At 39.1% G+C, this 26,029-nt stretch overlaps 1 protein-coding gene across 1 annotated transcript; it reads left to right on the top strand.

The window, feature by feature from the left end:
* The first annotated feature begins 1,173 nt into the window (after positions 1-1,173).
* fggy (FGGY carbohydrate kinase domain containing) lies at positions 1,174-25,455 on the top strand. Its single transcript, XM_040022399.1, has 16 exons — positions 1,174-1,314; positions 1,609-1,802; positions 5,178-5,289; positions 5,658-5,809; positions 5,992-6,080; positions 6,411-6,526; positions 6,650-6,778; positions 8,643-8,746; positions 9,182-9,289; positions 9,516-9,577; positions 9,878-10,040; positions 20,771-20,845; positions 20,982-21,102; positions 21,517-21,611; positions 24,839-24,900; positions 25,061-25,455. Exons 2-16 carry the CDS (start codon positions 1,620-1,622, stop codon positions 25,140-25,142), a joined length of 1,653 nt encoding a protein of 550 aa, XP_039878333.1. The 5' UTR covers positions 1,174-1,314; positions 1,609-1,619; the 3' UTR covers positions 25,143-25,455.
* Positions 25,456-26,029: the final 574 nt, after the last annotated feature.

The following is a 26,029-nucleotide window of genomic DNA, read 5'->3' on the forward strand; positions in this document are numbered from 1 at the left end:
CCCTGGAGTATCTTTGCTGTGTTCCTAGAACTGCGCTCTTCTGGACAGAGATCTCAGATGTCATTCCTGGGATCCGCTTGAGCCAGTCGCCCAGTTTCCAGTCACTGCTTTGAGCTCTCCGATTTCACCCTCCACATCTTCTCTACTCTCTCAGCCCTTGGTATTTCTCGAGTTTCTCATGTTCCTTCTTCCTGATATTCCTATTGGTTGGTATAGCTACGTCTACCACTAAGGCCTTCTCCTATCCCATTTTGACCTCAGGACTTCCAGACCATACTTCCAGAGATGTTCCTGTATACTATGTCGGCATACACTTCCACATATGCCCTGTCTAATGGCAGCTTGCACCCTGTTGTTATGCGCTGGGTTGTCTCAGGGGCATCTTTGCACAGCCTGCACGTAGGCACGTGTCTTAGCTGATGTGGTAGACCTCAGCCTCTATCAATTTTGAGCTTATAGCTTGTTCCTGTTCTGACATGATTGGTGCCCCTGTGTTGTCTTTCAGTCCAGCTTTGTGAAGCCATTGGCAGGATTTCTCTATATCAGCCACTTCTTCTATTTCTTGGTGGTACATGCCGTGCAGGGGGCTGTCCTCAATGATGGTTCCTGTTCTTTCTCCTCTTCTTTCTCAGGGGTCTGCTGCCTGAGGCATCCACTAAGCACACAATCAGTTGTGGCCAGTTGTGGTTTATATATATCATAAAAGCAACTGAAATCACCAATGTCCTTTATTACAAATGTTGTGTAGGAATCAGTAGTTCTGATCTTTTGGTCCACCCCACCAGATTTATTATAATTTGTATTTCTAATTATTTTTTTTATTTTTATTTCATTTTTAATTATAATCTTTTAATTCAGTTTACTTTCAGTCCCCCCCACCCCCCGCTCATTGTTTAGATTTTCTAGTTTTTATTTAAATACTTTCAGTTTTTAATTAGTTTTAGGTAATTCTGATAACAAGCACTCCACAACTGGCATTGCAGTTATTTTCTGCACACTTTGAAAAAAGTCTAAATGTTTTCAATGGTAAACTTGGACTTTTCAGATAATAAAAGATATAAATGTAAAATATAAAAATATTTAAATGTATATATAAAAAATATGGCATGATGAAAAAGTGAATAAGCTGATTTCTGAAGCTAAAATGCCTGAACAACTTAGCATACGATAAGCTTTTTGTCCGCTTTCGCATTCCGTCCGACTCTGAAGTCCAGCAGCGTTGAAGCAATGCTTTAACTCTGAAAGTACCCTGATCACAAACTTGAACGATCAACATAAATGCTCTGCGGACTAAAATAATTGTTTAATCGCTGGGTAAGTTCAGATTACGCACTCGCGTCCTATTTGTTTATTAATAAGTACTTTATAAGTACTAGTCTGTTATTATTGCTGAAAACTCTGTTTTACCAGCTGCTGCTGCACTTCACACATTCCTGCCCTCCAACCGTCTGCAGGAGTGTGTGAAGATGCTAAAAAGAAGACATTTTTCAAAAGCAAAATACGCAAGTTGCCTTAATAATTGCGTTTTCCTTGAATTTGTATAACCTGCTCAAAGTCGACACTGGTAATGTAACCTGGTTAATAATAAACCTCCTCCCCCACTTTCAGGTCATCTCCTCATGGCAGAGGTTTTTTATGTTGGAGTGGACGTGGGCACAGCCAGTGTGAGGGCTGCACTAGTGACCAGGGAGGGCCTGCTGAAGAGCACTGCACAGGAGCCCATCGGCATTTGGGAGCCGGAGTCTGACCACTATGTCCAGTCCTCCACTGAGATCTGGGAGAAATGCTGCACAGTTGTCAAGGTGGGATGATTTATGGCCTCAGTATGTGTTATAAAGATATACATCCATCCCTCTACAGCAGCCGTCTGAGCACAGAGCACCAACACAGACTCTCATGTGTTCATTTTAGCTAATTTTTAGCATGGATGTTAATAGTATTTTAGCAGCTAAAGAAAAAAAAAGCAGTTTCTTCATTATATATATGTTTTAATTATTTAAAAATTCCTTCTAAAACGTATTATTTAATATTCCTACCGCCCTTATATTGTTCTCTGCTAATTATTTCAGCATTTTCTTCACTACATCAGCCACCGTTTGTTATTTTTAGCTAACTCTTGGTAAGTCTTTCAGTCGTTGTGTATTGTCATATGCTAATGTTTCGCTTACTTTGCTATAATTACTTTAAGCTAGTTATTTCGTCTTTTTATTCAGCACCTATTTTAGGTAAAATATAAAATATATTTACTATTTTGACCATTTTGGTTACCTTTAGCTAGCTACTGTACTCGTGCTTTTTCTGCTAACTTTCTGCATTTAATTCCCTCCTAGTTCAAACTCAGCTGTTACAGTAGGCTTCTTACTACCAGTACATTTGCATAATTAATTAAATTAGCACCACTGAAGAACAATGGGCTGTGAGCTCAGTTTCTTGATCATTAATATGCCAAGTGTCATGACCATGAGGACCATTCACAAAGAACTGAGGAATGGCTTTCAGTCATTGTGCAAAGGCACTGTTTATAAGGTTGGGGAAACCTGCAGTCAGCTGAGACTGAAAAAGTCACTGGGATGAGTGACCAAGCGTTTCTCCCACTGAAAAGGCTACATCCAGATGATTTTGGGGATTTCCTTACCTAAATGATTGCGCATGCATCAAGACATTTTACTTCAAGATATTGCACCTCCATTGTTTCCAATACACAAAACACTATAACCAGTGGTCTAGAATTAAGCTGTGTGTTGTTGTTACACTGTAAACTAGTTTGTTTGAAATACATTGCTGAAAAGTTGTTATGCAGGACCCAATCAATTTCCCTTTTATTTAGAACTCCCCTGTAAATACAGCATTACTGTATGTCTAAAGAATATAGGGCATACAGTGGGGCAAAAAAGTATTTAGTCAGCCACCGATTGTGCAAGTTCCCCCACCTAAAATGATGACAGAGGTCAGTAATTTGCACCAGAGGTACACTTCAACTGTGAGAGACAGAATGTGAAAAAAAAATCCATGAATCCACATGGTAGGATTTGTAAAGAATTTATTCGTAAATCAGGGTGGAAAATAAGTATTTGGTCAATAACAAAAATACAACTCAATACTTTGTAACATAACCTTTGTTGGCAATAACAGAGGTCAAACGTTTACTATAGGTCTTTACCAGGTTTGCACACACAGTAGCTGGTATTTTTGCCCATTCCTCCATGCAGATCTTCTCGAGAGCAGTGATGTTTTGGGGCTGTCGCCGAGCAACACGGACTTTCAACTCCCGCCACAGATTTTCTATGGGGTTGAGGTCTGGAGACTGGCTAGGCCACTCCAGGACTTTCAAATGCTTCTTACGGAGCCACTCCTTTGTTGCCCGGGCGGTGTGTTTTGGATCATTGTCATGTTGGAAGACCCAGCCTCGTTTCATCTTCAAAGTTCTCACTGATGGAAGGAGGTTTTGGCTCAAAATCTCACGATACATGGCCCCATTCATTCTGTCCTTAACACGGATCAGTCGTCCTGTCCCCTTGGCAGAAAAACAGCCCCATAGCATGATGTTTCCACCCCCATGCTTCACAGTAGGTATGGTGTTCTTGGGATGCAACTCAGTATTCTTCTTCCTCCAAACACGACGAGTTGAGTTTATACCAAAAAGTTCTACTTTGGTTTCATCTGACCACATGACATTCTCCCAATCCTCTGCTGTATCATCCATGTGCTCTCTGGCAAACTTCAGACGGGCCTGGACATGCACTGGCTTCAGCAGCGGAACACGTCTGGCACTGCGGGATTTGATTCCCTGCCGTTGTAGTGTGTTACTGATGGTGACCTTTGTTACTTTGGTCCCAGCTCTCTGCAGGTCATTCACCAGGTCCCCCCGTGTGGTTCTGGGATCTTTGCTCACCGTTCTCATGATCATTTTGACCCCACGGGATGAGATCTTGCGTGGAGCCCCAGATCGAGGGAGATTATCAGTGGTCTTGTATGTCTTCCATTTTCTGATGATTGCTCCCACAGTTGATTTTTTCACACCAAGCTGCTTGCCTATTGTAGATTCACTCTTCCCAGTCTGGTGCAGGTCTACAATACTTTTCCTGGTGTCCTTCGAAAGCTCTTTGGTCTTGGCTATGGCGGAGTTTGGAGTCTGACTGTTTGAGGCTGTGGACAGGTGTCTTTTATACAGATGATGAGTTCAAACAGGTGCCATTCATACAGGTAACGAGTGGGGGACAGAAAAGCTTCTTACAGAAGACGTTACAGGTCTGTGAGAGCCAGAGATTTTCCATGTTTGAGGTGACCAAATACTTATTTTCCACCCTAATTTACGAATAAATTCTTTACAAATCCTACCATGTGAATTCATGGATTTTTTTTCACATTCTGTCTCTCACAGTTGAAGTGTACCTCTGGTGCAAATTACTGACCTCTGTCATCATTTTAAGTGGGGGAACTTGCACAATCAGTGGCTGACTAAATACTTTTTTGCCCCACTGTATATTAGTATCAGATCATTTTTTACACCCTAAGTTGGCCCCCAAAATCTAGTATTGGTCAGGCTCTACTCTTAATGGCAGCACACACACTTTGGCAACAGCTGCCTTAAGTTATGGGAGGTATATACTCGGCAGCTGGCATATGTGGTGGATGACTGGTCTCTGCGACAAAAAAATTAACATTACAGGGTTTTTCCTGGCTCCAAATGTGCCTGTGGGAGAAGCATGATTCATCCACATTAGGTTAAGGCAAAGAATATGTTTTACCTTAGTTAACAGAGGTTTATGTAATGAGAAAAATGTGAGTAAATTTAACTGTACTAAAAAAAATTAAAAAAAAATACCTGTTAAAAATACTGGTTGAAATCATCAGTAGTGGTAATTTCCCCTCAGTGGAAGGCAAAAACCTCATGGGCAAGGAATATTCAGGAATAAACTTGTATTAGACTCACTACATGTTGTAAACGTGTTGTGCTGAAAAATCTTTTCTATGTATTGCCAATGTACTCCCTAGGTTTCAATGTGCACTTGGTTGGGAATCTCAAGCACACATCCTGTGTGAACAGCTGTTTATTTATGAAAGGCAGAAATTGACATCATAAGCTGGTGAATGTATTCGTGCCCTCTTACGGTTGCAGGATGAGTAAATGCACGGAGGAAATGTAATTTAAAAACAACTGCGTGTATTTGTTCCAGAAAGTTACTCACGGTGTGGAGAAGAGCCAGATTAGGGGGATTGGCTTTGATGCCACCTGCTCTCTAGTGGTTTTGGACCAAAGCTTCCAGCCTGTGCCTGTCAGTCAGGAAGGTAAGCGATTTATTTTATTGCATTTGATCTGATCTGAATGCTTGGTAAGCATTGGTTATGTAAGCCCCATTTTTGCTGAGCATTGATCCTTCAGGGGGAAAAAAAATCACCCCTCCACAGTGAGGTCCAAGGTCATAGTCGGCTGCAGAGTAGAAGCCTGGAGCTGGATTTGAATCATGTTTTTGCTTATTAAGCAAGACACAAAAGCATGACCCAAATTCTTTGGCTAAATACTGAATTTGTACTCCAAGATGAAATCTATCCATGACAACAGTTTTATGTATCAGGTCTTAACAGATACAATATTATATCCAATATTAGCTCTCTGGTGTTTGTTGCCTTCTCCCTTACTGAACTGCTTTTCCCAGGTGACCCCCAAAGGAACGTAGTGATGTGGATGGACCATCGTGCTACAGAGCAGGCTGATCGTATAACAAAAAATGGCCACAGGGTCCTCAGCAGGGTAGGGGGAGTCATGTCACCAGAGATGCAACCCCCTAAGCTGCTCTGGCTTAAAGAGGTGAGAGGTGAACAAGGTCACCACTGATCTCTGCATGTTTTATTATTGCTCTTTGTACTGGCTGTTCAGCAGATACCTGGTGGGCTTTTTTTTGTTTGTTTTTTATTACTGTTTTAGCCTTAGCATATTTGTCATACAGTTGTTGCTTTTATTCTCACACACTCTGTCTTTCACTCATTCAGAATCTAAAGGAGAGCTGCTGGAACAAAGCCAGTCACTTTTTTGATCTTCCAGACTTCTTGTCTTGGAAGGCATCCGGCTCTTTAACGAGGTGAGCTGTCGATGATGTTACGGAGACTTACACACTTATGTATGTCTAATAAAAAAAGGAGGTAGGTTTGAAAAGGATCACCACTAGCAGGCCTAAAAACCCTTGTATTAATTCAAACATATTTGCTGGTGGGCTGCCCCATTAAAAACAATAGTCTTGTTTCTGTTCTCAGTTAAAAAGAAAAGATGCAGTTGCCTAATCCTTTGTAAAATGTGTGGACAAAGTCATTGGTTTTCACAAAATACTTGTATCTAATGTGTGCTGTTAATAAAGCATGTTTATTATCCTACAGTATTTGCAAGTGGATGCATGTTGTCCAATGTTGCACAGGTCTTTATGTACTCTGGTGTGTAAGTGGACCTACTGCCCTCCAGAAGGATGGGATGCCAGCTTCTGGACGAGCATTGGACTGGACGACCTTCTAGAAAATAACTTCTCCAAAATAGGCCAGAAAATGACATTTTATACATTCAGATAGTTTGACTGATTATTTCTTATATCTTTTACAGTTTTTTGTCTCCTTTATTAAATTCTAAGAATTAAAAATTTTAAATAATTTTGTCATCCAGGCAGTGTGACGTGTCCTCCAGGAAGTCCACTGGGAGAGGGCCTTACACAGGAGGCAGCAGCAGATTTGGGTTTGGACCCAGGAACTGCAGTTGGGGCTTCTCTCATCGATGCCCATGCTGGAGGCTTAGGTATCAGATGACGAATCACACTTACTTGAAAACAAAAGTATTTTCTTGTCATGAATAAGCTGAGATTACTCAGTTTGCAGCCGCTTTCACAAAGCCTGTGACTGTGGCTGTTCCATATGAAAGCTATAGTGAAAGCATGGAGGGTAATCACATAGCCAAGTCATCACACACCAGAGATGCGTAGCTGTTTTTTAATGGTGTGCTGGAGTGGTGCAGACATGCTGGAGGAGCAAAAATTGCTCTATGCTGTCGCGTTGTTATGCCTATTTAAAGGTACTGAAAGGAAAATGAAGGCATAAAATGTCAGTGATGCAAAGTTGATATTTTATTTGCACAGTTGATATTTTGATATGCTACGTGTCAGGGTCACAATAAAAAAGAAGTTCATTCCTTAAGGAGCAAAGTTTAATATAAACGTTTACTAAATAGACTTATTAATATTTCATAATTTCCACATGTGGCTGTGGCTTTTCAGCATCCTGTGTGCAAAGTTTAAACTTTAACTCCAAAACAAAGCATGTGCTAAGTTAAATCATTATTTTTGTAGGTGCATGAATACACTAGGAAACCAACTTAAACATCATAGTAATATGTATATGGACAAATGTAAATTTGGGCTTGATGGTAGTGCTATATTAGATGCTAGTTTATCCATCCATTATATTTTGCTTATTCAAAGCCACGTCGCAGTAGCAGCAGGCTAAACAGGGTGCTCCCGACGGCTTTGCCAGTCCTTTCTAGGAGATCCTGGGGCATTCCCGTGACACGTCAGATATATAATCTCTCCAGGAGCTTTTGGGTCTACGCTGGATTGTCCTCCAAATTGCATATGTCAGAAAAACCTCTTAAAGGAATCTCCAAGGAGGAGGCTTCCTAACCAGATGCTTAAACCATCTAAGCTGTTTATGTTTGGCGTGGAGGCGCATTGGCTCTATTTCAAGCTCTCTCCTGATGTCTGAGCTCCTCACCCTGTCTCTAGTGCTCGCAAATAAAAGAAATCAACACAAGTTGCCCTTGTGGTGTGGCTGGGCTCAGCCTTCGAGATAGGGGAAGCATTTTTGCACTTCTTTGTGAAATGTATGCCTATTGATCAGTGGATGACCTGCCACAAGTTAAAGCGCTAATTATCAGGATAGTGTGATCCTCACTGAAAAGTGAAAACAACCTGCTTGACCAGCCGACAACTTGTGACTGTGCTTAGTTACCAAAAATAAATAAATAAATAAAATACCTTTTTTGGTTTTATGAGTTTGCTGGAAGAAGGAAGTGAGATAATAGATGGATGATGTGATAATATTTCAACAACTATAGTTTACCACATGAGGATTAGGTGCCTAGCGTGTGTTAGATGTTCCCATCTTTAATATTATGGGAAATAAACTGAGTAACAAACCCGCCTGAGATGTTAGTGAATTTCTGACCAGTGTCAGGGCAGCAGCAGACCTTCCTCAGGAACAGAAATCTTCACCATCTGGATCTGTTCTGTGAGCTGAACTCGTCGTGAACTCTTGCCTTTGACCCTCGACCGTGACCTCTGCCAATCACACATTGCTGCGTCAGTGAGAGGTTACAGCACTCTGCACCATTAGTTTCTGTTCATGTCACAGTGATGGAGACTGGCCTCCCACCTTAAACTCAAACCAGCTTGATAAACATTATTCCAGCAGTTAGCGTCACTGCTGAATCCTATGAAGAGGTTGGAGCACAATTTCATTCATGTGGATTTAAAGTTCTAGCAGCATCTTTGACACTTTGTGTTAGATGACAGCAAAAAAACCCAACAACTTAATTATTACAATGTATCTTTTCCCCCTGCATAAAATAAAGAGTGTTAAATAAAGCAACATTAACCTCCTCCTTCCAGGTGTGATCGGTGCTGATGTGAAAGGTTTTCATTTGCCCTGTGAGGGTCAGCCGATCACTGCACGCATGGCGCTGATCTGTGGAACGTCAACTTGTCACATGGCGGTCAGTAGTTCACAGCTGCTGTTCACCTGATTGGTGTAAAATTACCATGCTAGTCTACTACTGTACTGTTCCCCAGTGGCCTTTGTGATTGTGTATATGTTCCTGTGAATATCTCCTGATGACTAATAAAAACGTCTTCTGATGATTAATCGTGTACTCACCACCTTCATTTCCTAGGTGCACAATCTGTCTTAAGTAGTCTGATAAGATATCTTTCTAAAAGCCACTCTATCTGTATTACTTGTTTATACTTATGTGAGCATTGTTAAAAATTGTTTATAGACATAAATTATCCTGTCTGCACAGGCCAACTGCAGTAACTCTGAGATGAGAAGCAAATGGCACGCATATCCTGTTAGTCCGGCGGTTTCTATTTTAATTTATAAAATATCTACCTCCAACTAAAACTAACTAAAAGATTTCCTGTGCCATCAGATCAGTGAGCAGCCTCGGTTTGTGCCAGGAGTGTGGGGGCCCTACCTATCTGCCATGGTGCCTGGACTGTGGCTCAACGAGGGAGGGCAGAGTGTGACAGGAAGGCTGGTCAGTCTACTCATATTTTTCTTGATCTTTTTCATTCATATTTAAATTATTTTTCAGATCCTCTTCATGCTCAATACTAACAGAAAACATGGAGACAAAACCACTTATTTTTTCCTCACCTTTCACATTTATAGATTCAGCTTTGACATTATTAGTTGAATCCAGGTGGCCACCAGTCATTTGTGATCCTTTTCAGTTTAAATGTATTGCCGCTTTCCTCCCTCAGATTGACCACATGGTGAAAGGTCACACTGCATATACCCAGCTCCAGGAACAGGTTCAGCAGAGGTCAGCTGATGCTTTTAATACTGCAGTTCCCAACAATGCTTTTGCACATCTGTGATCCTCATCAGCTGGGTTAGAATAATGTCAAGTATGCTTTATGGAGATTAGAAGCTCAGTAATGTGCTTTCAGTGCAACTCAACTGTTCTCTGGAGGAATAGGAAGTTTAATTTTTTGATATACGGTACTTCACGTTTGCTGAAGATTGAATATAGATTTCATGCTCGCCAACCACCATGGCATTAATATAGGTAATATCAGCTATCATTTTAGGTGTCCTGGCAACAGTGTTTTTCATTTTATAGGCTTCCTTTTGCTGGCGAGAATATCTACAGCTACTTGAACAACCATTTGAGTTCGATGGCCAACTCCTGCTCTGCTGTCGATCTGCTAGGGTCCAGTCTTCACGTGTGGCCGGACTTTCATGGAAACAGGTCGCCCCTGGCTGACCCAACTTTGAAGGGCATGGTAAAGGCTATGACTTAAAAAGAAGGATATGTGTAGACTGACGTTGTGTTGGATGTGTGAGTATCAGATTTTAAGTTAGGGTATGCCTGCTTTGAATGTTTCTTCCTTTTTGTGCACTTGGGGTTTTCTTAATCTTTTCTTAATGTTCTCTTATGCACGTGGAAGTCTGTGTTTCAAAGATCCATGCTCTACAGAATGATTATGAATGAATTCTACAATGATTCCACTTATATGTGTGAGGCTTTTAGAAGCAGCAACATATACACAGCTCTGACTGGCTGCTTTCCTGCTTTTGCACTTTTTTCATTTGTCACACATTTAAAAGGTTTAATCAAAACAAATACATAAATTCCATTGTAAAATGAGGGCAAATGATTAAAGTCAGACGTAGGGCTGTTCGATATAACGATATATATCGGATGACGATATAAAAACGTCTATCATTTCATTTTACGCTATCGTTTGTTTCGTGGTGTCGCAAAATAAACTGTTTACGGCAATATTTTTTCATCGTTTTGATGGTCACTGTAGTGGCTATATTAATTTATTAAAGTTCTTTCTTTCTCTTATATTTAATATAACCACACTACGGACGGACAAGCACCTGTTTTTATGCGTTGTGGTTAGCAACAACGACGGTAACAGCATCGCGTGTCCGCTTGTTTATGTTCCACATAAACCTTTCACAATAAAGCTCAAGATCCTGTTGAGACTTTTCAAAATAAACTGAATCACGTGAAAGAGCAGATTATTTACAGATGAGAAGTAAAAAAGAGCCGCCAGGTGCTAAAAAAAATAAACCTTAGACTCAAACGTTAGAACAGGCTTTTCCCCGCAGCACGCTGTGTAATAAATACTCACAAAGAAAACGGCGGCCGTTACAACTTATGTCTAAAAATGTATAGTTTCATGCATCTGTTAAAACACTCGACTCCAGCTACATGACGCGCAGCTGGAAACACTTCCTGCAAGTCGAGCTGCCCGAGATTCACAGAATTTACAGAAAATGTTACATTTTTTGGATTTATATCGTTATCGGGATGATAGAATTCTTATATTGGGATATGAGATTTTGGTCATATCGCACAGCCCTAGTCAGACGTCACTTTTGTTACATTTTCCAATTAAGGTGAGTTATTTTTGAACTGGTCCCTGTTATCCAACTCAAAGCTGTTGACTTTTTTTTTTTTTTTTTTTTTTTTTTTTAAATCTCTTTATTTGGATTTTTTGATACAAAAAAACAACAACCACCACAACAAAAAAATAAATAAATCCCAAAACAAAAAACAAGAAGCAACACAATAAGCAGTCTGAGACATGTAAAAGGAAAACTAATACATTATGGTAAATAATTGGGTATACCACCCATTTACACTTTGTCCTGACAAACCCATCCTGCCATTGGAGTGGGGCTGCCCCTCCAAAAAGATATCGTCATTACCGCTTAGTTTTGCACTCAGTCTTGAGTTATTGTTGGTGGTTTTCATTGATCCAATTGAAAAGAATACATTTTCTTGCCAAAAACAATAATTTACATAGCAGTTTATATTTGTTAGCTGTTGACTCATCTTAATACAGGAAGTATTGTTAAAGAAAGCTCAGATTAAGTTATTTAGCTTTTCCTAAGAACCATCAGTAATGTTTCTAAAGAGCTTTACCATTGAATAAGACCATAAAGAACAGTGAATTTATTTACATAATTTATTGTATGATTTTCCCCTGTTGGAGTAAGATGGGGCTACTCTTGACCAGGCTGAGCTCAAGAAGAGTCCTTTTTCCAGAAAAACCTGAAAGTCTTTTCCCGACACAGTTCTTGGAGATCAATGTTCTGTGCTGTGAGGTTTGTAATGTCAAGGAGAAGTTTCTTAGAGCTTTTCTCCAGGTATTTAATTTTGTCTTGCTTTTCCTCTTGTTGTTTTTAGAGTTCTTTGTTTTCTTCTTGAAGTTCTTTATATTTTTCTTGCAAATCTTTGTATCTTTCTTCTTGACCTTTCTTTTCCTCGTCCATGTCGTTGTTAGTTTGTTGTAGTCTGTCATGGATGGCCAGTAACTCTTGATGTCTTTTTTCCAGTTCTTGAAGAGTAAACTAGGTCTCTTGATGTTTTTTTTCTTGTTGTCGCTTCTCGTCTTGCATTTCACCGTTTGTGAACAATACTTTGTAATAGAGTCCTTGCAGATGGTTATTTTTTGCTGATCATTGCTTGGATTTTACACTGCATTTCATTATGTGTTGCCTCCTGACTTTTTTTCTCTGTCAGTAGTTTTGTGTTTCTTTGAAGCGTTTGGTCAAACTTGACTTGGAGCCCTTTATTTTCCTTCTTCGTGTCTTTGAGCTTGGACAGCATCTGATTTTTTTCTTCCAGTTCAAAGAGCTTGTAAATGTTTCTCTGTGTTTGATTTTCCATTGTTTCTTCTGTTTCAGTAGTTGTGTGTTTTCTTTGAAGTGCTTCGTCAAACATGACCTGGAGGTCTTCATTTTTTTTCTCCATATCCTGGAGCTTCTGCTGCGTCTCTTGGTGTATTGTCTCTATGCTTTGGAGTTGGCACTGCATTTCTCTGTGGTTCTCCTCCACTTGAGTTTTCTCCTCTTGCATTTGTTTAACCTTTTTCTCCAGGTGTTGTTTTTCATTGATGCATTTCTCAAAAGCTCTTCGGAGTTTTGTTCAGTTCAGTTCATTTACGAACATCAAACATGTACATTCACCATCATTACAAAATATCATTCCATTCTTTTGTTTGAAAAGGAGTAGGCAGAAGTATACACTTATTTGGCCCTACCCCATCAAGTTTGACCTCTCCTTCGTTTAATTTTCTTCAAGTCTTAAATTAAAGAAACAACAAATGAAGCCAAAGCAAAACAAAACACAAAAAAAACCCACACACAAAAACAAACAAACCCCACCACAGTATAGTTTCTTTCATATAAATAAAGACAGAACGTATACATTTGCAGATTCACAAATTATGAAACAAACAAACTAAAACACCATTACCAACAACATTACCGTCCTGGGTTAACCCAGTTTTCTTCATTCTTATATTGGTTTAAAATTTGTTTTTTATATTTGATTTTAAACTGTTTTAAACAAAGTAACAACTTATGTTGTTACTTTGTTTTATTTCTTCTGTTAGACTGTTCCATAATTTAACTCCTGCAATTGAGATAGACGTACGTCTTAAAGTTGTTCTAGCACTTTGTATTTTTAAATTCCATTTCCCTCTTAAGTTTTACCCTCTTCTCTTTCTATAAACAATTTACAGATTTCTTTTGGAAGCATTTTATTTCTTGCTCTATATATTATTTGCGCTGTTTTAAACTTCACCAAGTCTTGGAATTTTATAGCTTGCATTTTGTTAAAGAGTGCATTTGTATGGTCCCTGTACCCCACATTATTTAGTAATCTAATGGCCCTTTTCTGTATTATGGGTATTGTTTGTGTATTACTTCTGTGTTTCCCCAGACCTCTACACAATAGCTCATATATGGCAGTAGTAAAGCACAGTATAATATGTGCAGTGCTTTCTGATCCAAGATTGCTTTGTTTTCCCCAGGACGGCAATGATCACACCAACAAATTTTATTTCATTTACTCTAAGTATACATTATCAATACATATTTCCACTTTGATACGTTTCTTGTGGTTTCCAAATAACATAAATTTGGTTTTATCTAGATTTAATTTATTTATATCAAACCACTTCTTTAATATCTTTAATTCCTGTGTGATCACCTCCAAAACCTGTGGCAACTCCACACCTGAACAAAATATATTGGTGTCATCTGCAAATATTACAATCTTCAGTATCTTCGATACTTGGCAAATATCATTTATATACATAATAAACATTTTTGTACCCAATACTGATCCTTGAGGTACTCCACAAGCAATATATCTATCAAATTAGATTTTTACTTATTTATTTGTACATATTGTTGCCTATTCACTACATAGCTTTTTAAACAGTCCAAAATCACTCCCCTAAACCCGTACCTTTCCAGTTTTTTTATTAGAATTTCATGATTGACAGTATCAAACGCTTTTTTTTTTTTATCTAAGAAAACTCCAAGTGCGTTCTTCTTATTATCCATACATCCTGTTATCTCTTCCATTAAATCTATTAATGCCAAAGCTGCTGATCTATTGTTTCTGAACACTATTTGTCAGCAATTCATGTTTTTCCACAAAACTGTCAAATCTTTTTTATGAAAAGTTTTTCTAGTATCTTAGAGAACTGGGAGAGTATTGACACTGGTCTATAGTTTGTAAAGTGGTGCTTTTCACCTGTTTTGTAAATGGGAATAACTTTAGGAACTTTCATTTTTTGTGGAAAAACCCATTTTTAAAAAGATAAGTTCAAAATGTATTTTAATGGCTTCACAATACCATCAATAACTCTCTTTACTGTTGCCATATCAATATCATTCCAATCTGTACTGGTTTTGTTCTTAAGTCCTCCAATGATGTCACAAATCTTTTTCTCTTCCACTGCTCTTAGAAACATTGAGCTTCTATTCCTTTCAATATTTTCACCAGTGTCCCTTTCTGTTCCATCAATCATCACGGTGGCACGGTGGTTAGCACTGTTGCCGCACAACAAGAAGGTCCTGAGTTCAATTCTACCATCAGGCCGGGGTCTTTCTGTGTCGAGTTTGCATGTTCTCCCCGTGTTTGCGTGGGTTCCCTCCGGGTACTCTGGCTTCCTCCCACCGTCCAAAGACATGCAGCTTGTGGGGATAGGTTAATTGGATAATCCAAATTGCCACTAGGTGTGAATGTGAGTGCGAATGGTTGTCTGTCCCTGTGTGTTGGCCCTGCGACAGACTGGCGACCTGTCCAGGGTGTACCCCGCCTCTCGCCCTATGACAGCTGGGATAGGCTCCAGCGCCCCCCGCAACCCTGAAAAGGATAAGCGGAAGCAAATGGTCCCTTTCTATTCCATCAATCTTTATTTCCTCTGCCAGTTTTGGCCCTATATTTACGAAGAATTCATTAAAACCATTTACTACCTCATTCATTTTGTTAATACTTCTTGTCCCTTCTATAAAGTACCCAGGGTAATCATTATTCCTTGATTAATTTTTGATTATACCGTTTAATACGTTCCATATAACTTTTGTGTTATCTTTGTTGTGTTCTAACCTAACCAGTTTTTATCAAGTAATGTGTTAAATGTTCTTAAAAATGCTTCGTAAGCTATCAACTTCTTTTTGTTTATATACAATATTTCAATCTTGCTTTAAAAGTTCATTTCTAAGACAGTTTAATGTCTTCTGTTCTTATTCTTTTGTAAATAATATTGTTATAATCGCTGTTAACTTTATAATGGCAATTATAAGATGCAAAGACTGGTAAACGGTAGAGCAGGGCGATATGGCCAAAATTATTTATCACAATATATATTTGAAAATTTGTGATGACGATATAACTGACGATGTAGTTGATACGAGACAAAATACAACTCTACAACTTTACTAGCGCAAAAGAACACCATCCATTTATTTTCACTTAAACAAGAAGTTGTTTTTTATGTGCATTAAAGCTATATAAAAATTTAACAGTGCAAATGCAAATTCCTTGCTGAAGGTTTAACCAAAAGGCATTTCCAGTAGAAATGGGCTGACATATCCTGAGCATGACCATGTATAATATCCACTGAAGTTAAAAAGAAGTGCTTTGCAACATTAAACTGCAGTGTGCCAAATAAAAAAGTCAAATACATATTTTTCGGACCATAAGGTGCACGGGATTATAAGACACATTAAGCGAAACAAAGCAGTCAGATATATCCAACTTTATAATTTGATCGCCCCGAAGAATGTAGACAGATTTTTACTCTCAGTGATGCTGCACTGTTTGTTTGACTTTGGGACCTGAAGTGGAGGGAGTTTAGGACACAGATTACTCCCAGATTTACGAGCACCTTAGTCCAACAAATACGGTAATAACAACGGCCCGCTTGCATGTTCTACAAAAAAAAAAAAAGTGCTTTGTTGTATATCTGATGGACAAACACCAAACCAGTTCCACATCACTGAAGTTGCACCATTTTTACAAACCAATTCTGGTTCATCCGTTTCACTCAACATTCGGCCATGTGCATATGAAAACAAAGGCACTGCGCATGCGCGTTTGACCCATATTCTATCGCGATATTTCATTTTCTTATCTTTGCCTAACATTGTACCGGTATTACCGTGAATGGTATAATATGGCCCACCCCTAGTAAACGGTCACTTATATCATTGATTAATAACCCACTTTTTATATTTTCTTCCATTATATTTGTAAATATATTATCTAATAGAGTTGCACAATGAGACGTCATTCTGGTCGGTCTTGTTATCAGGGGAAATAAACCCATGCTATACATGGAATCAATAAATTCTTCTGTACTCCTATTACAATTTGGATTCAGTAAGTCAATATTTAAGTCTCCACTAATAAACATTCCTTTCTGATTTAGATTTGTAAATAAGTTCTCCATATTATCCTTAAAGATCTCAATCCTTGATCCTGGTGTTCTGTATATACAACTGACAAGTAGGTTTTTCCTTTTTTCCATATTGTTTTCCACTGTTAAACATTCCATCACTCCATCAATAACAGTCGTCATTCTTGCCACTCTTTTGTACTCAGAACCGTAACACGACTCTGGTATGGAACAGATGTGGGTGTGTCCTCACCTCCCAGAGGACTCCAAATTGTCATCAGACAGACCTACAGACACAAAAACATTTGAAACTATAAACAACCAGACTATCAGCAGTGATTTAAATACTTTAAGACCTCTGTGAAAATCATTTACAGTATATATCACAGAATTTAAGGCCTTTATAAGCACAGAGCATACAGAGAAAAGTACTAAACTGAATCAATTTCAGCTTTTGTTTTTCATCATGTATATTTTATTAATAATTACATTTCATTATCTGTATCTTTACCACACAGGTGTAGATACTGTCGGTAGGTGCAGTGAATGCTTAAATTGTATGGATTAGAATATACTGGACATTCAAAGCTAAGATTCAGCGCACTGTGTTAGAGGCTGGGATTTGATGAATTCATCATATATACAACCTTTGATTATCATTTATGTCCAGTTGAGAATGAATCTGTGCACTCACATATTAAATGAACTGAAATCAGTAATGTGATCTCCAGTCTTGATATAAGGAATGAGAGAACTGACAGCTGTTATTTCAATCAGCCTGTTTCAGTTGCTTTAACTCTAAGTATCATAACATCTGGACTGACGAGTTTACTGTCAGCATTTTAATCGCTAGTTTAAAGGCTGTAGGTTGCAGCCATTGCTCTAACACTGTATAAATGTAACAGGTCTCAGTGTTGGTTCTAACAGTCTGAGCTGCTTCAAGCTTTATTTGTGAAGAGCACCGCAGCTTACAAAACACGTAGCTAGCTCGTACAGCTGCGATGTAAAATTTTCTTAAGCTAAGATGTCCTTCAAATAACAGGGCTAGCGTTAGCCATGTTAGCACGTTACCTTCACAGGTGGTCAGACTGTATAAACAGGCACTCAGTCAGAGGTTGGGCTCTCCGTTTCGCTTCATTCTTCACATATCCGTGTCGTTTGGCTGTCGGAGGGGCGCTTTTTTTGAACTGCAGGTCTTTGAAGGGAATAAATGCCCTTTTACATGCCAACCCAGCGTTTTCCTTCATCACCACGAAGGAAAACAGTCTGTGGTCGTCTGAGTTTGGTGATTTTTGTGTCACAGGTCTACGTGTTTAATACAGGGACTTCCACAGCCTTTTCAACAGCGCTGCGGACCGCGGGGTGGGGGCAGTGTTTTGGAAATGACAGTCTTCATTACAAAGCTTTCTTCGTTATGAATTAGCATACATGTTTTTATTGAACATTTGAAGAACCAGCAAAAAAAAACAGAAACTCTTGTAGAGGACATAAAGTCAGAGATAGAAAAGACAAGGAGCAGGTGCATCTAGTACAGGTAGAGCTGCTGCAAAAACCCACAGAGCCCAGCAGCCAGCGCAACAAATTCTGGATCCTTTGCTTTTAGTTAGCAGTTAGCATTAGCAGCACATCCTGCGTCCGATGTAAAAGGACTTTTATGCTGCGCACTGTGACTCACAGAATGGTCCCAGGTCAGCCCTGACTTTGTGTTAAACTAATCCTAAAGTAATAATGGTATTTCTAACCACTGATATAGCACAACTTTATCCTTTCAACAGCTGCTGAAAGTTAGGGGACCTAGCTGCTATCGGATATTTATATAGAGATCCTCCAGCTTCAAACTGTATTACCCTTCAAGGACCTGCAGTTCAAAAAAGCACCCCTCCGACAGCCAAACCCATCTGTTCTCTGATTGGATTGTTACATTTGTGATTGGCATGACATTGACCAATCAGATGAAAGGAAGAAAAATAGGGTCAAAATTCGTACTTGTAACTTGCAGGGGTTTTTTTTGGGCTAAGTCCACACACAAATCTTTTTTACGCACACACAAATCTTTTTTACACACACACAAATTCTTTTTACACATATAAATCTTTTTTACGCACATACAAATCTTTTTTACGCACGCACAAATCTTTTTTACACATACAAATCTTTTTTACAAGTACAAAATATTTATGACCACATTTTGAGCCCATATGAACGGCACAAGCACACACGCTTCTTAGCAGGGCGAAGCTATGAGCTAGAAAAATCCAGGCAGAGCCTGTGTCCGTCCAACCAATCAGAGAGCTCCTTGCGTCCCACGGTTTGGCTAATTTGCATTGCAGCAGGATTTTTAAAATGAAGTTGCTAATCCAAATGTTCATCCCTGAGCGAACAGGAAAGGGAAATGGATTTTGAAATGAGGAGTGGAATCGCCATTTTACAAAGCATTTTGAAAATCAATTTATTAAATTGGAATATCTATATGAGTTGTTACATGAAAACTGTCAGACATTTGAGTTGGTTGTACAACTTGGACAAATACCATCATATTTAGCATTGCTTTGCGTTCTGATTTATCAGTTATATTTATCTCTTTGAGGACTAGAACTTTTGCCTGCTCTGGTGTTCCATTTAATTTAATGAATACCTTACAATCTGATGACCAAGTTGACTGTATTTTCTTCTGTTTTCTTAATATTCTTGGTGGTGCCCGGCGTGGCCTGGCAGCTAGCCTCGCTGGCTGGCGGTCTGGTGAATGTCCAACTCTAAAGTTTCTCTCCTCTTTGAAAGTTCTTCAAATTCAACACACTGAGGAGTGTTGGGGTCATCGCTCTCTGTTGACTGGTGTTTTTTTCTCTCTCAGACATTTTGGTACCTTGCTGACTAACATGACTCTGTGAAGGATCCAAATGTGTTTAAATTCGTCGTAGTCGATGCCGAATGTTTGATAGCTGCGAACAAACCGGTGTGTTGACTGAAAATGGTTGACTTGAAGTGTCTCTTGTTTACTTATGAATTATAAAACAGCATAATGTTTGATATAAGATTCTAGTGATGCAACCAAGTTCCCGACAAGGTCAACATTCCATGTGCAAATTAGGTTGTCACATGACATTTTTGAGGAAGGGATTATTTTTCTATTTTGTTTGTTTCAATCTCTGATATCTTTGTTAAAGATTTATTATCATTGCAATCACATAAATATAACAGAAACAATTTAAAAAGCGATATATATATATATATATATATTTTACAAATTATTATTAAATACACCTGGCCAGAGAAGTCACTGATTTTGAATATACATATTCCACTTACGTTATTTCTTATCACCTTGATTAGTAAAGAATAAGAACCAGAACTTACCTGTTGATTGTATTATGAAATAATTGTTTTTAATTTATTCTTTTAAAAACTTCACATCCACAGATTTGACTTATTTTAGTTGTGGTGTGGAAGAGAATTATTTTCACTAGCTACAACCAGAAAACCCCCTTTTCTCTTAATAAGGTTAACAGTGGCTGTATTCTGTTCAATTAAACTGTGTTTATCCTATTTTGACATATCAAAGTGTCTCCTGAAATATGGTCCATCAGCATTAAAACTCAGCACATGGGGAAATAGTTAATTTAACTTGAACTTATTTAACTTTGCAGAACCACAGATTGTGTTTTCTAGAGTGCTGGTTTGGTACAGGGAAAGCAAATGAGATAAGATCCTAATGACTGATTTGATTTTGTAAGTCACAGCAAGACAGTTCAAACCTGTGCCTTAACCTTATTTGTGGAACTCCCCACAGGACTGAATAGGTTCAAGTTGGCAGTTTTATACGATCTGTTTCAGATAATATAACAATGACCAATGAACATATCTTTTGCTCTCTACATAGACAGAAATTCACATTTAACTCATGCATTTGTGCTCAGCAGCCTTTCTATTCTCTTCTTGTCCCCTCGACTTCAAATCAAATTAATTTCCCATTACACAATAAAATGCCATTAATTGAGTTTGTTACTCTTATTGGCTTACTTATCTTATGGTCCCTCTCTAATCATATCAAAAAGAAACTATTTTTATTTGTGTGTTTAACTTGTTATTATATTTGGTTATCCATGTTTTGTTTTGGTTTTTTTGGTAATTACTGGCGCCAAACCACATCTAAAATTCCAGGAAACAGAAAGCCAAGTAATGGAATATGAAAACCTCTGTTTTAATAAATCACCAAACACTGGATGACAGCCTTGCTTTCACAAAATCTTAGACGGTGATCACACCCTTGCTGGTATTTTTGTGTCATTACTGTTTTGCAGGTAGTTGGACTCTCTTTGTCCCAGACCTTGGATGACTTGGCCCTTCTCTACCTGGCCACCATGCAAGCCCTCGCTGTGAGTCTGATGGCGTTTTGTGTTTCAAATGACTTCCTCTCTCTCAGACTGATACCCTAGCACCTTTAAGTACAAAGGAGGTTGTATTTGCTTTCTTGTAACTTTATTCCTGTTGTGTGTCCTCCTCTGGTTTCAGCTCGGTACACTTCATATTCTGGAGGCCATGAAAGAAGCAGGACATGAAATCAGAACCCTCTTCCTGTGTGGTGGATTGAGCAAAAACAACCTGTTTGTACAGATTCATGCTAATACTACAGGTAGTAAATACCAATAACATGGTTATATGTATATTTTGAAACACAGTTGCACAGTATGTACATTTATAATTTATTGAGAGTAAGAAAGAATGTTTGTATTAGTATTTCAATAACTTAACCACGAAATAAAGATTAAGAAGAAAATTTTAATTATGTGCAGCTTCCAGTAGCCAACTTTGAAGTTTAAAGAGTCCCCCAAAGTCTTTTTTAACAGCACAGCACAACAAGACAGAAGAAGAAGAAGTAAATTTAGAATACAGACAATCAACAACAAAAAATAATTAATATATAGTAGGAATATGATACATGAAGACATTGAAGAACATTCAGGCAGAGAGGACCTGGAGAGAGGAAAAGGTAAAATAAGTTCTGTGATAGCTTTAGCCCATTCCATGTCTTCAATCTCATTCTTAGGATTGCCTGTAGTGTTGCCAGACCAAACTGAAGCTGTGCTAGTGGGAGCAGCAGTGCTGGGAGCATGTGCATCAAGACACTACAGCTCTATACAGGTAGAGTGAAGTTACAATACACATGAGTCAAACAACATCTGAGGGATTTGGCAGGAAATGCTTTTGAAACGTAATTAAGCACTCGTTAGATATAAGGTCTGAAGAAGAGCATCTCTGAATGGGCAACATGTTAAACATTGAAGCAGATGAGCTACAGCAGCAGAAGACCACACCGGGTGCCACTCTGTCAGATAAGAGCAGGAAACTGTTCTGATGTAACATTAAAGTTCATAAAGAACATGAAAGTATAAATCCAACTGCCTTGTATCAACAGTTCGGTCTAGTGTTGATGGTGTAAAGGTATGGGGGATATTTTTTGGCACACTTTGGGTTGCTAGTACCAAATGACCGTTCGTAAAATAAACACCTGACGAATGGTACGTAACTGGAAGTTTTTTCTGATATGTCACAATACCAACACAATAACATAACAAAAGTATCCCGGTGGAAATGCACTGAAACACTGTCGGCTGTCACAGTGGAAATTTGGATTTGCTCTTTTGCACAAGTAGAGATGGAGGTGCATAGTGTTTTACTCTAGTCTGCAATTTGACTTTAAGAGCTGGCTTCCCAAAATACATTCAGCGATTGTAGGGTAAGTTGTTCATTTTAACAGTTTTTCTGTTTAACAGAGTTAGAAAAGGATTAGAATCTGTGACTGGCTTTTTAAAATAATTTAATAACATTAAATTTTCACGGCACTGTTTGTGTTTTTGGTTTAAGCTGTACTCTTTGAATTATGGATTTCCGTTTGTATTATATTTATAGTTCCTGGTTATTCGGTTTCTGTTCTGTTTCTGTGCCTCCTCTGTGTTCTTGGTGTAATTCTGTTCTCCGTGTGTTGTATATTTAGTCTTAGTTTTCTGTCTTTATGTCTTCCCTATGTCCCACGTCTTGTTACTTTTGTCTCTGTGTTTCATGTTCCTCTGTCTCAGTATCAAGTCCACGTTTCTGTGTTATGCTTCCTGTTTACTTTTGCTTTGACAGTCTGTCCTTGGTTAATGTATTCTGCTTCGCTTCCTTTGTCTCACTATGGGGGTGTCTAAATTCATGGGCTGCATCCTCCTGAGGACACATTTGTAGGCCGATTACGTCACAGCGACGCGACGAAGGCTGTCCAAATTCGTAGACTCCTCCGAATGCAGCCGACAAATGTGTCTTCCTTTTCTCCGAATTTGAAGGATGGGTCGGGTGTGTCCTTCGTGGCCCACCATATCCCAGAATTCATAGTGTGGCTTAGCCAATTCCAGTTTTCAACAATGGCGGCCGCTACTAAGTTTTAAATTACTCATACTAATCTTTCTGGGTCACAAAATAAACTTTTAACATATTTTCAGACGAGAATGTAGCTGTGTAAACATCAAATATCTGCTCAGTTTATCAAGATATCACGTATTTGCAAAAATGCTCCGACGTTTTCGGAGACGTCTGCTACCCACCAGCTCGATAGCTAGCCGGGAGGTCGAGGGTCACTGAAGCCGCAGAGAACGGCACAACTCCCGGCACATCATTTTCAGATCACTGCGGACTTTTGCTACTCATGTTAAACGTAATATATAAGTCACTTAGACAACCTAAAAATGTTATTGTTTGGCTTTTTTCAGTGTTTTATTTGTTTGTGAGTAAATCGGTTTGGCTGAGATTCAAGTTATTAGATTAGATTAGATTAAAAAAAAACTTTTTTAATCCCCTGGGTGGTTTTCACACAGCTGAATAAACGTCAAACAGAAAACAGATTAAACAGAAGTGTGAGATGGTCGAGAATTTACGCCAGTGTCCTGTTATATTTCAGATAGCAAGGAGCAGACGGCTGAGTTTATTAAACTCCACCGAGACAGCGGTGACGCAAATCTGAAGGCTAGACCGTCCAATTTCACAGCCGTTTACTTCCGGCCTACCCGACCTTCTGAGGACCCGGCCCACGTAGACCGCGAAGGCCGAGTCCTCAGGAGGATGCAGCCCATGAATTTGGACATGACTTATATCTGATTTGTCCCACCTGTGTTCCCACCTGTTCCCCATCATTGTCTTGCCCTCTCATTTAAGCCCTGTGTTTCCCTTTGCCCTTTGTTGCATCGTAACCTCACTGTGCTGTGTTTCTCCCTTCGTGTTCCTGATGAAATTCTAGTTCTCAGTCCCTGTGTTTCTTTTCCTAGTTTGTGTTTTTTATTTACTAGTTTCCAGTTTAGTTTCTATTTTATATGTTCAAAGTTTAGGTTTGTTTTTTGGGAAGTTTCTTTCTATGGAAAAGTATTCCCAGCAATAAAAGCTGCTGCTTTAAGTTTGTCCTCCGTTTGGCTCCTACATCCTGCCTGCCACAGCAACACACCTTGACATAAATACATTTCAGTCAAAGAGGACACGTTTGATGAAGTGGTTGCATTTGAAGAACATATAAGTAAGCCCATATTTCTGAAACTTGGCTTTAAAGGGATGTTAATAATAACCACTTCATTATAAATACAATATGGATAGCATTTTTTAAAGAGACTGCCCCTGCCACTTAAATGTAAACTGCATATATCCCAGTTTATTTTGTAAAAGCCAACATCTTTTTTTTGTCAGCATCATAGAAGACTGTGTTGTGCAGCTGTTTTGAGCAGTTGAGCAGTACTTAAAAACGAAATACGTGTCTCTTTAATCCAGGTCAACTTGGTATTTTAATGTTTAGTTTACAGTTTACAGTCTGCAGCAGTTTGCAGTGTAATCATTAAATGCTGTAGTGTCGTGGAAACACAGTAGAGGTCAAACATGACATAGGTTATGTCATACATAATCACTGACTCACTGCCTGCATCTGCTAGGTGGAACCAAACTACATAATAAGCAATGCACTGTGCTGGCTTTTGTTACAGACAGGTATGGATTCATCTTGTGTCAGGTCAACTCATCATCTCTTTGTGTCTCAGCTCCACAACTCTGAGCAGCCTCAAAGCCAGACAGACTAAAAATACGATGCTGTTATTTGGACGAGGATGCACCTGTCAACCCATTACGAACATAGACACAGCAGGCAGTTGTGTTGTCTGAGCCTCCGAGCTGCAAACAGTCAGCTGCATGGATTTTGTAGGTTTAGACAGCAGAGGGGCCCTGCAATGCATTAATTATAAACTCCGCCACAGCAGCAGGCTGCTGCTTTTACTATAACTGGGTCATGGCTGACATGAAGCTGAATCAGTGTGCTATCATTTATTGAATGAAATTCATGTGTGTGTCTTGTGTTTCAGGAGGCCATGGAAAAAATGGCTAAAGTGGGGAAAGTCGTCCAGCCTGACATTGAAGTCCAGAGGTGAGGAATTCTGCAACAGGAAAGGAAACGCTTGACTCTGATGCCTTCTTTGTGTTTAATAATTGATATAGTTATGGGATATTTCAGGAATGAAATCTGAAATATACAGCAGGCATCAAGTTTATCTCATGATTTTCTTTATTTCTTCCTTTTTTTTCAGCTTCTATGAGAGGAAGTACAAGGTGTTCCTGCGACTGCTCGCCCACCAGAGGGAGTGCCAGGCCCTCATGAGCCAGAGATGACAGTGCTGGTGGGAGGTGTCTGAGATGAAGCTCGCTCTCTGTGACACAACAGTGATGACAAATCAAGAACGAGACGTCTTAACCTTGCTGCTTTTTTCAGTATAGATAATGTTTTTTAATTCCATTATGGGGGTTTAACATTCTCATGTGATACTATGTCATATATGCAGGACTTATCAGATGACATATGGCATCAGATCTCTGTGTAAAACTATGTGTTTCAAATTCAGGCTGAATGGGACAAGTGGCAGTTAAAGTCAAACATCATGGAGTGTTATCTTCTAATGCATTCCTAATAAATATTTCAAATGGACACTCCTGTCTCTGTCACTCCAGCCTAATGTGTCTGGATAAACAAGCTAATGTCCCTGCAGTCAGCGTTCAGTGACATTCATTTTTAAACTGCTTGTCCTTTGTTCTCTCCTCACTCGACTTCATCCCTCCATTTCCTGTTTTTAACACCTCCCTTGTCCTTAAATTCTCCTGTCTGCTGCTCACAGAGGGGAAGCCTGTTGCCATCGTTCCCCTAGATAAAAGTTGATAAGCTCTTAGCTGATGCTGTCAACCCGGTGAGGAGGGAACACCAAATCCCACACAGCTGAGTTAACACTTCAAACAGAACTAACTTAGGATACAGAGGAGGCCAGGGACAGTGCTAGCCAAAGCTAACAAAGTCACAGAGGAGATCCTGGACATATCTATATCTATGTATATATATATGTGTGTGTGTGTGTATTTGGGGGCTCGTCCTTGCCCTTTGCGTTTCCTTTTGTAGCGCCCAGGTGGGTGGTTTGTCTGCGTGTTGCTGGGTGGCTGTTTGGTTTGTGTTGTTAGCCACAATGGAGTTTGATTTGGATAAGTTTGCTGGGAATCCTACATTGCAGCAG

This window comes from Simochromis diagramma, unplaced genomic scaffold (assembly GCF_900408965.1).
Source record: "Simochromis diagramma unplaced genomic scaffold, fSimDia1.1 OVJJ01000205.1, whole genome shotgun sequence".
Classification (NCBI taxonomy): Eukaryota; Metazoa; Chordata; class Actinopteri; order Cichliformes; family Cichlidae; genus Simochromis; species Simochromis diagramma.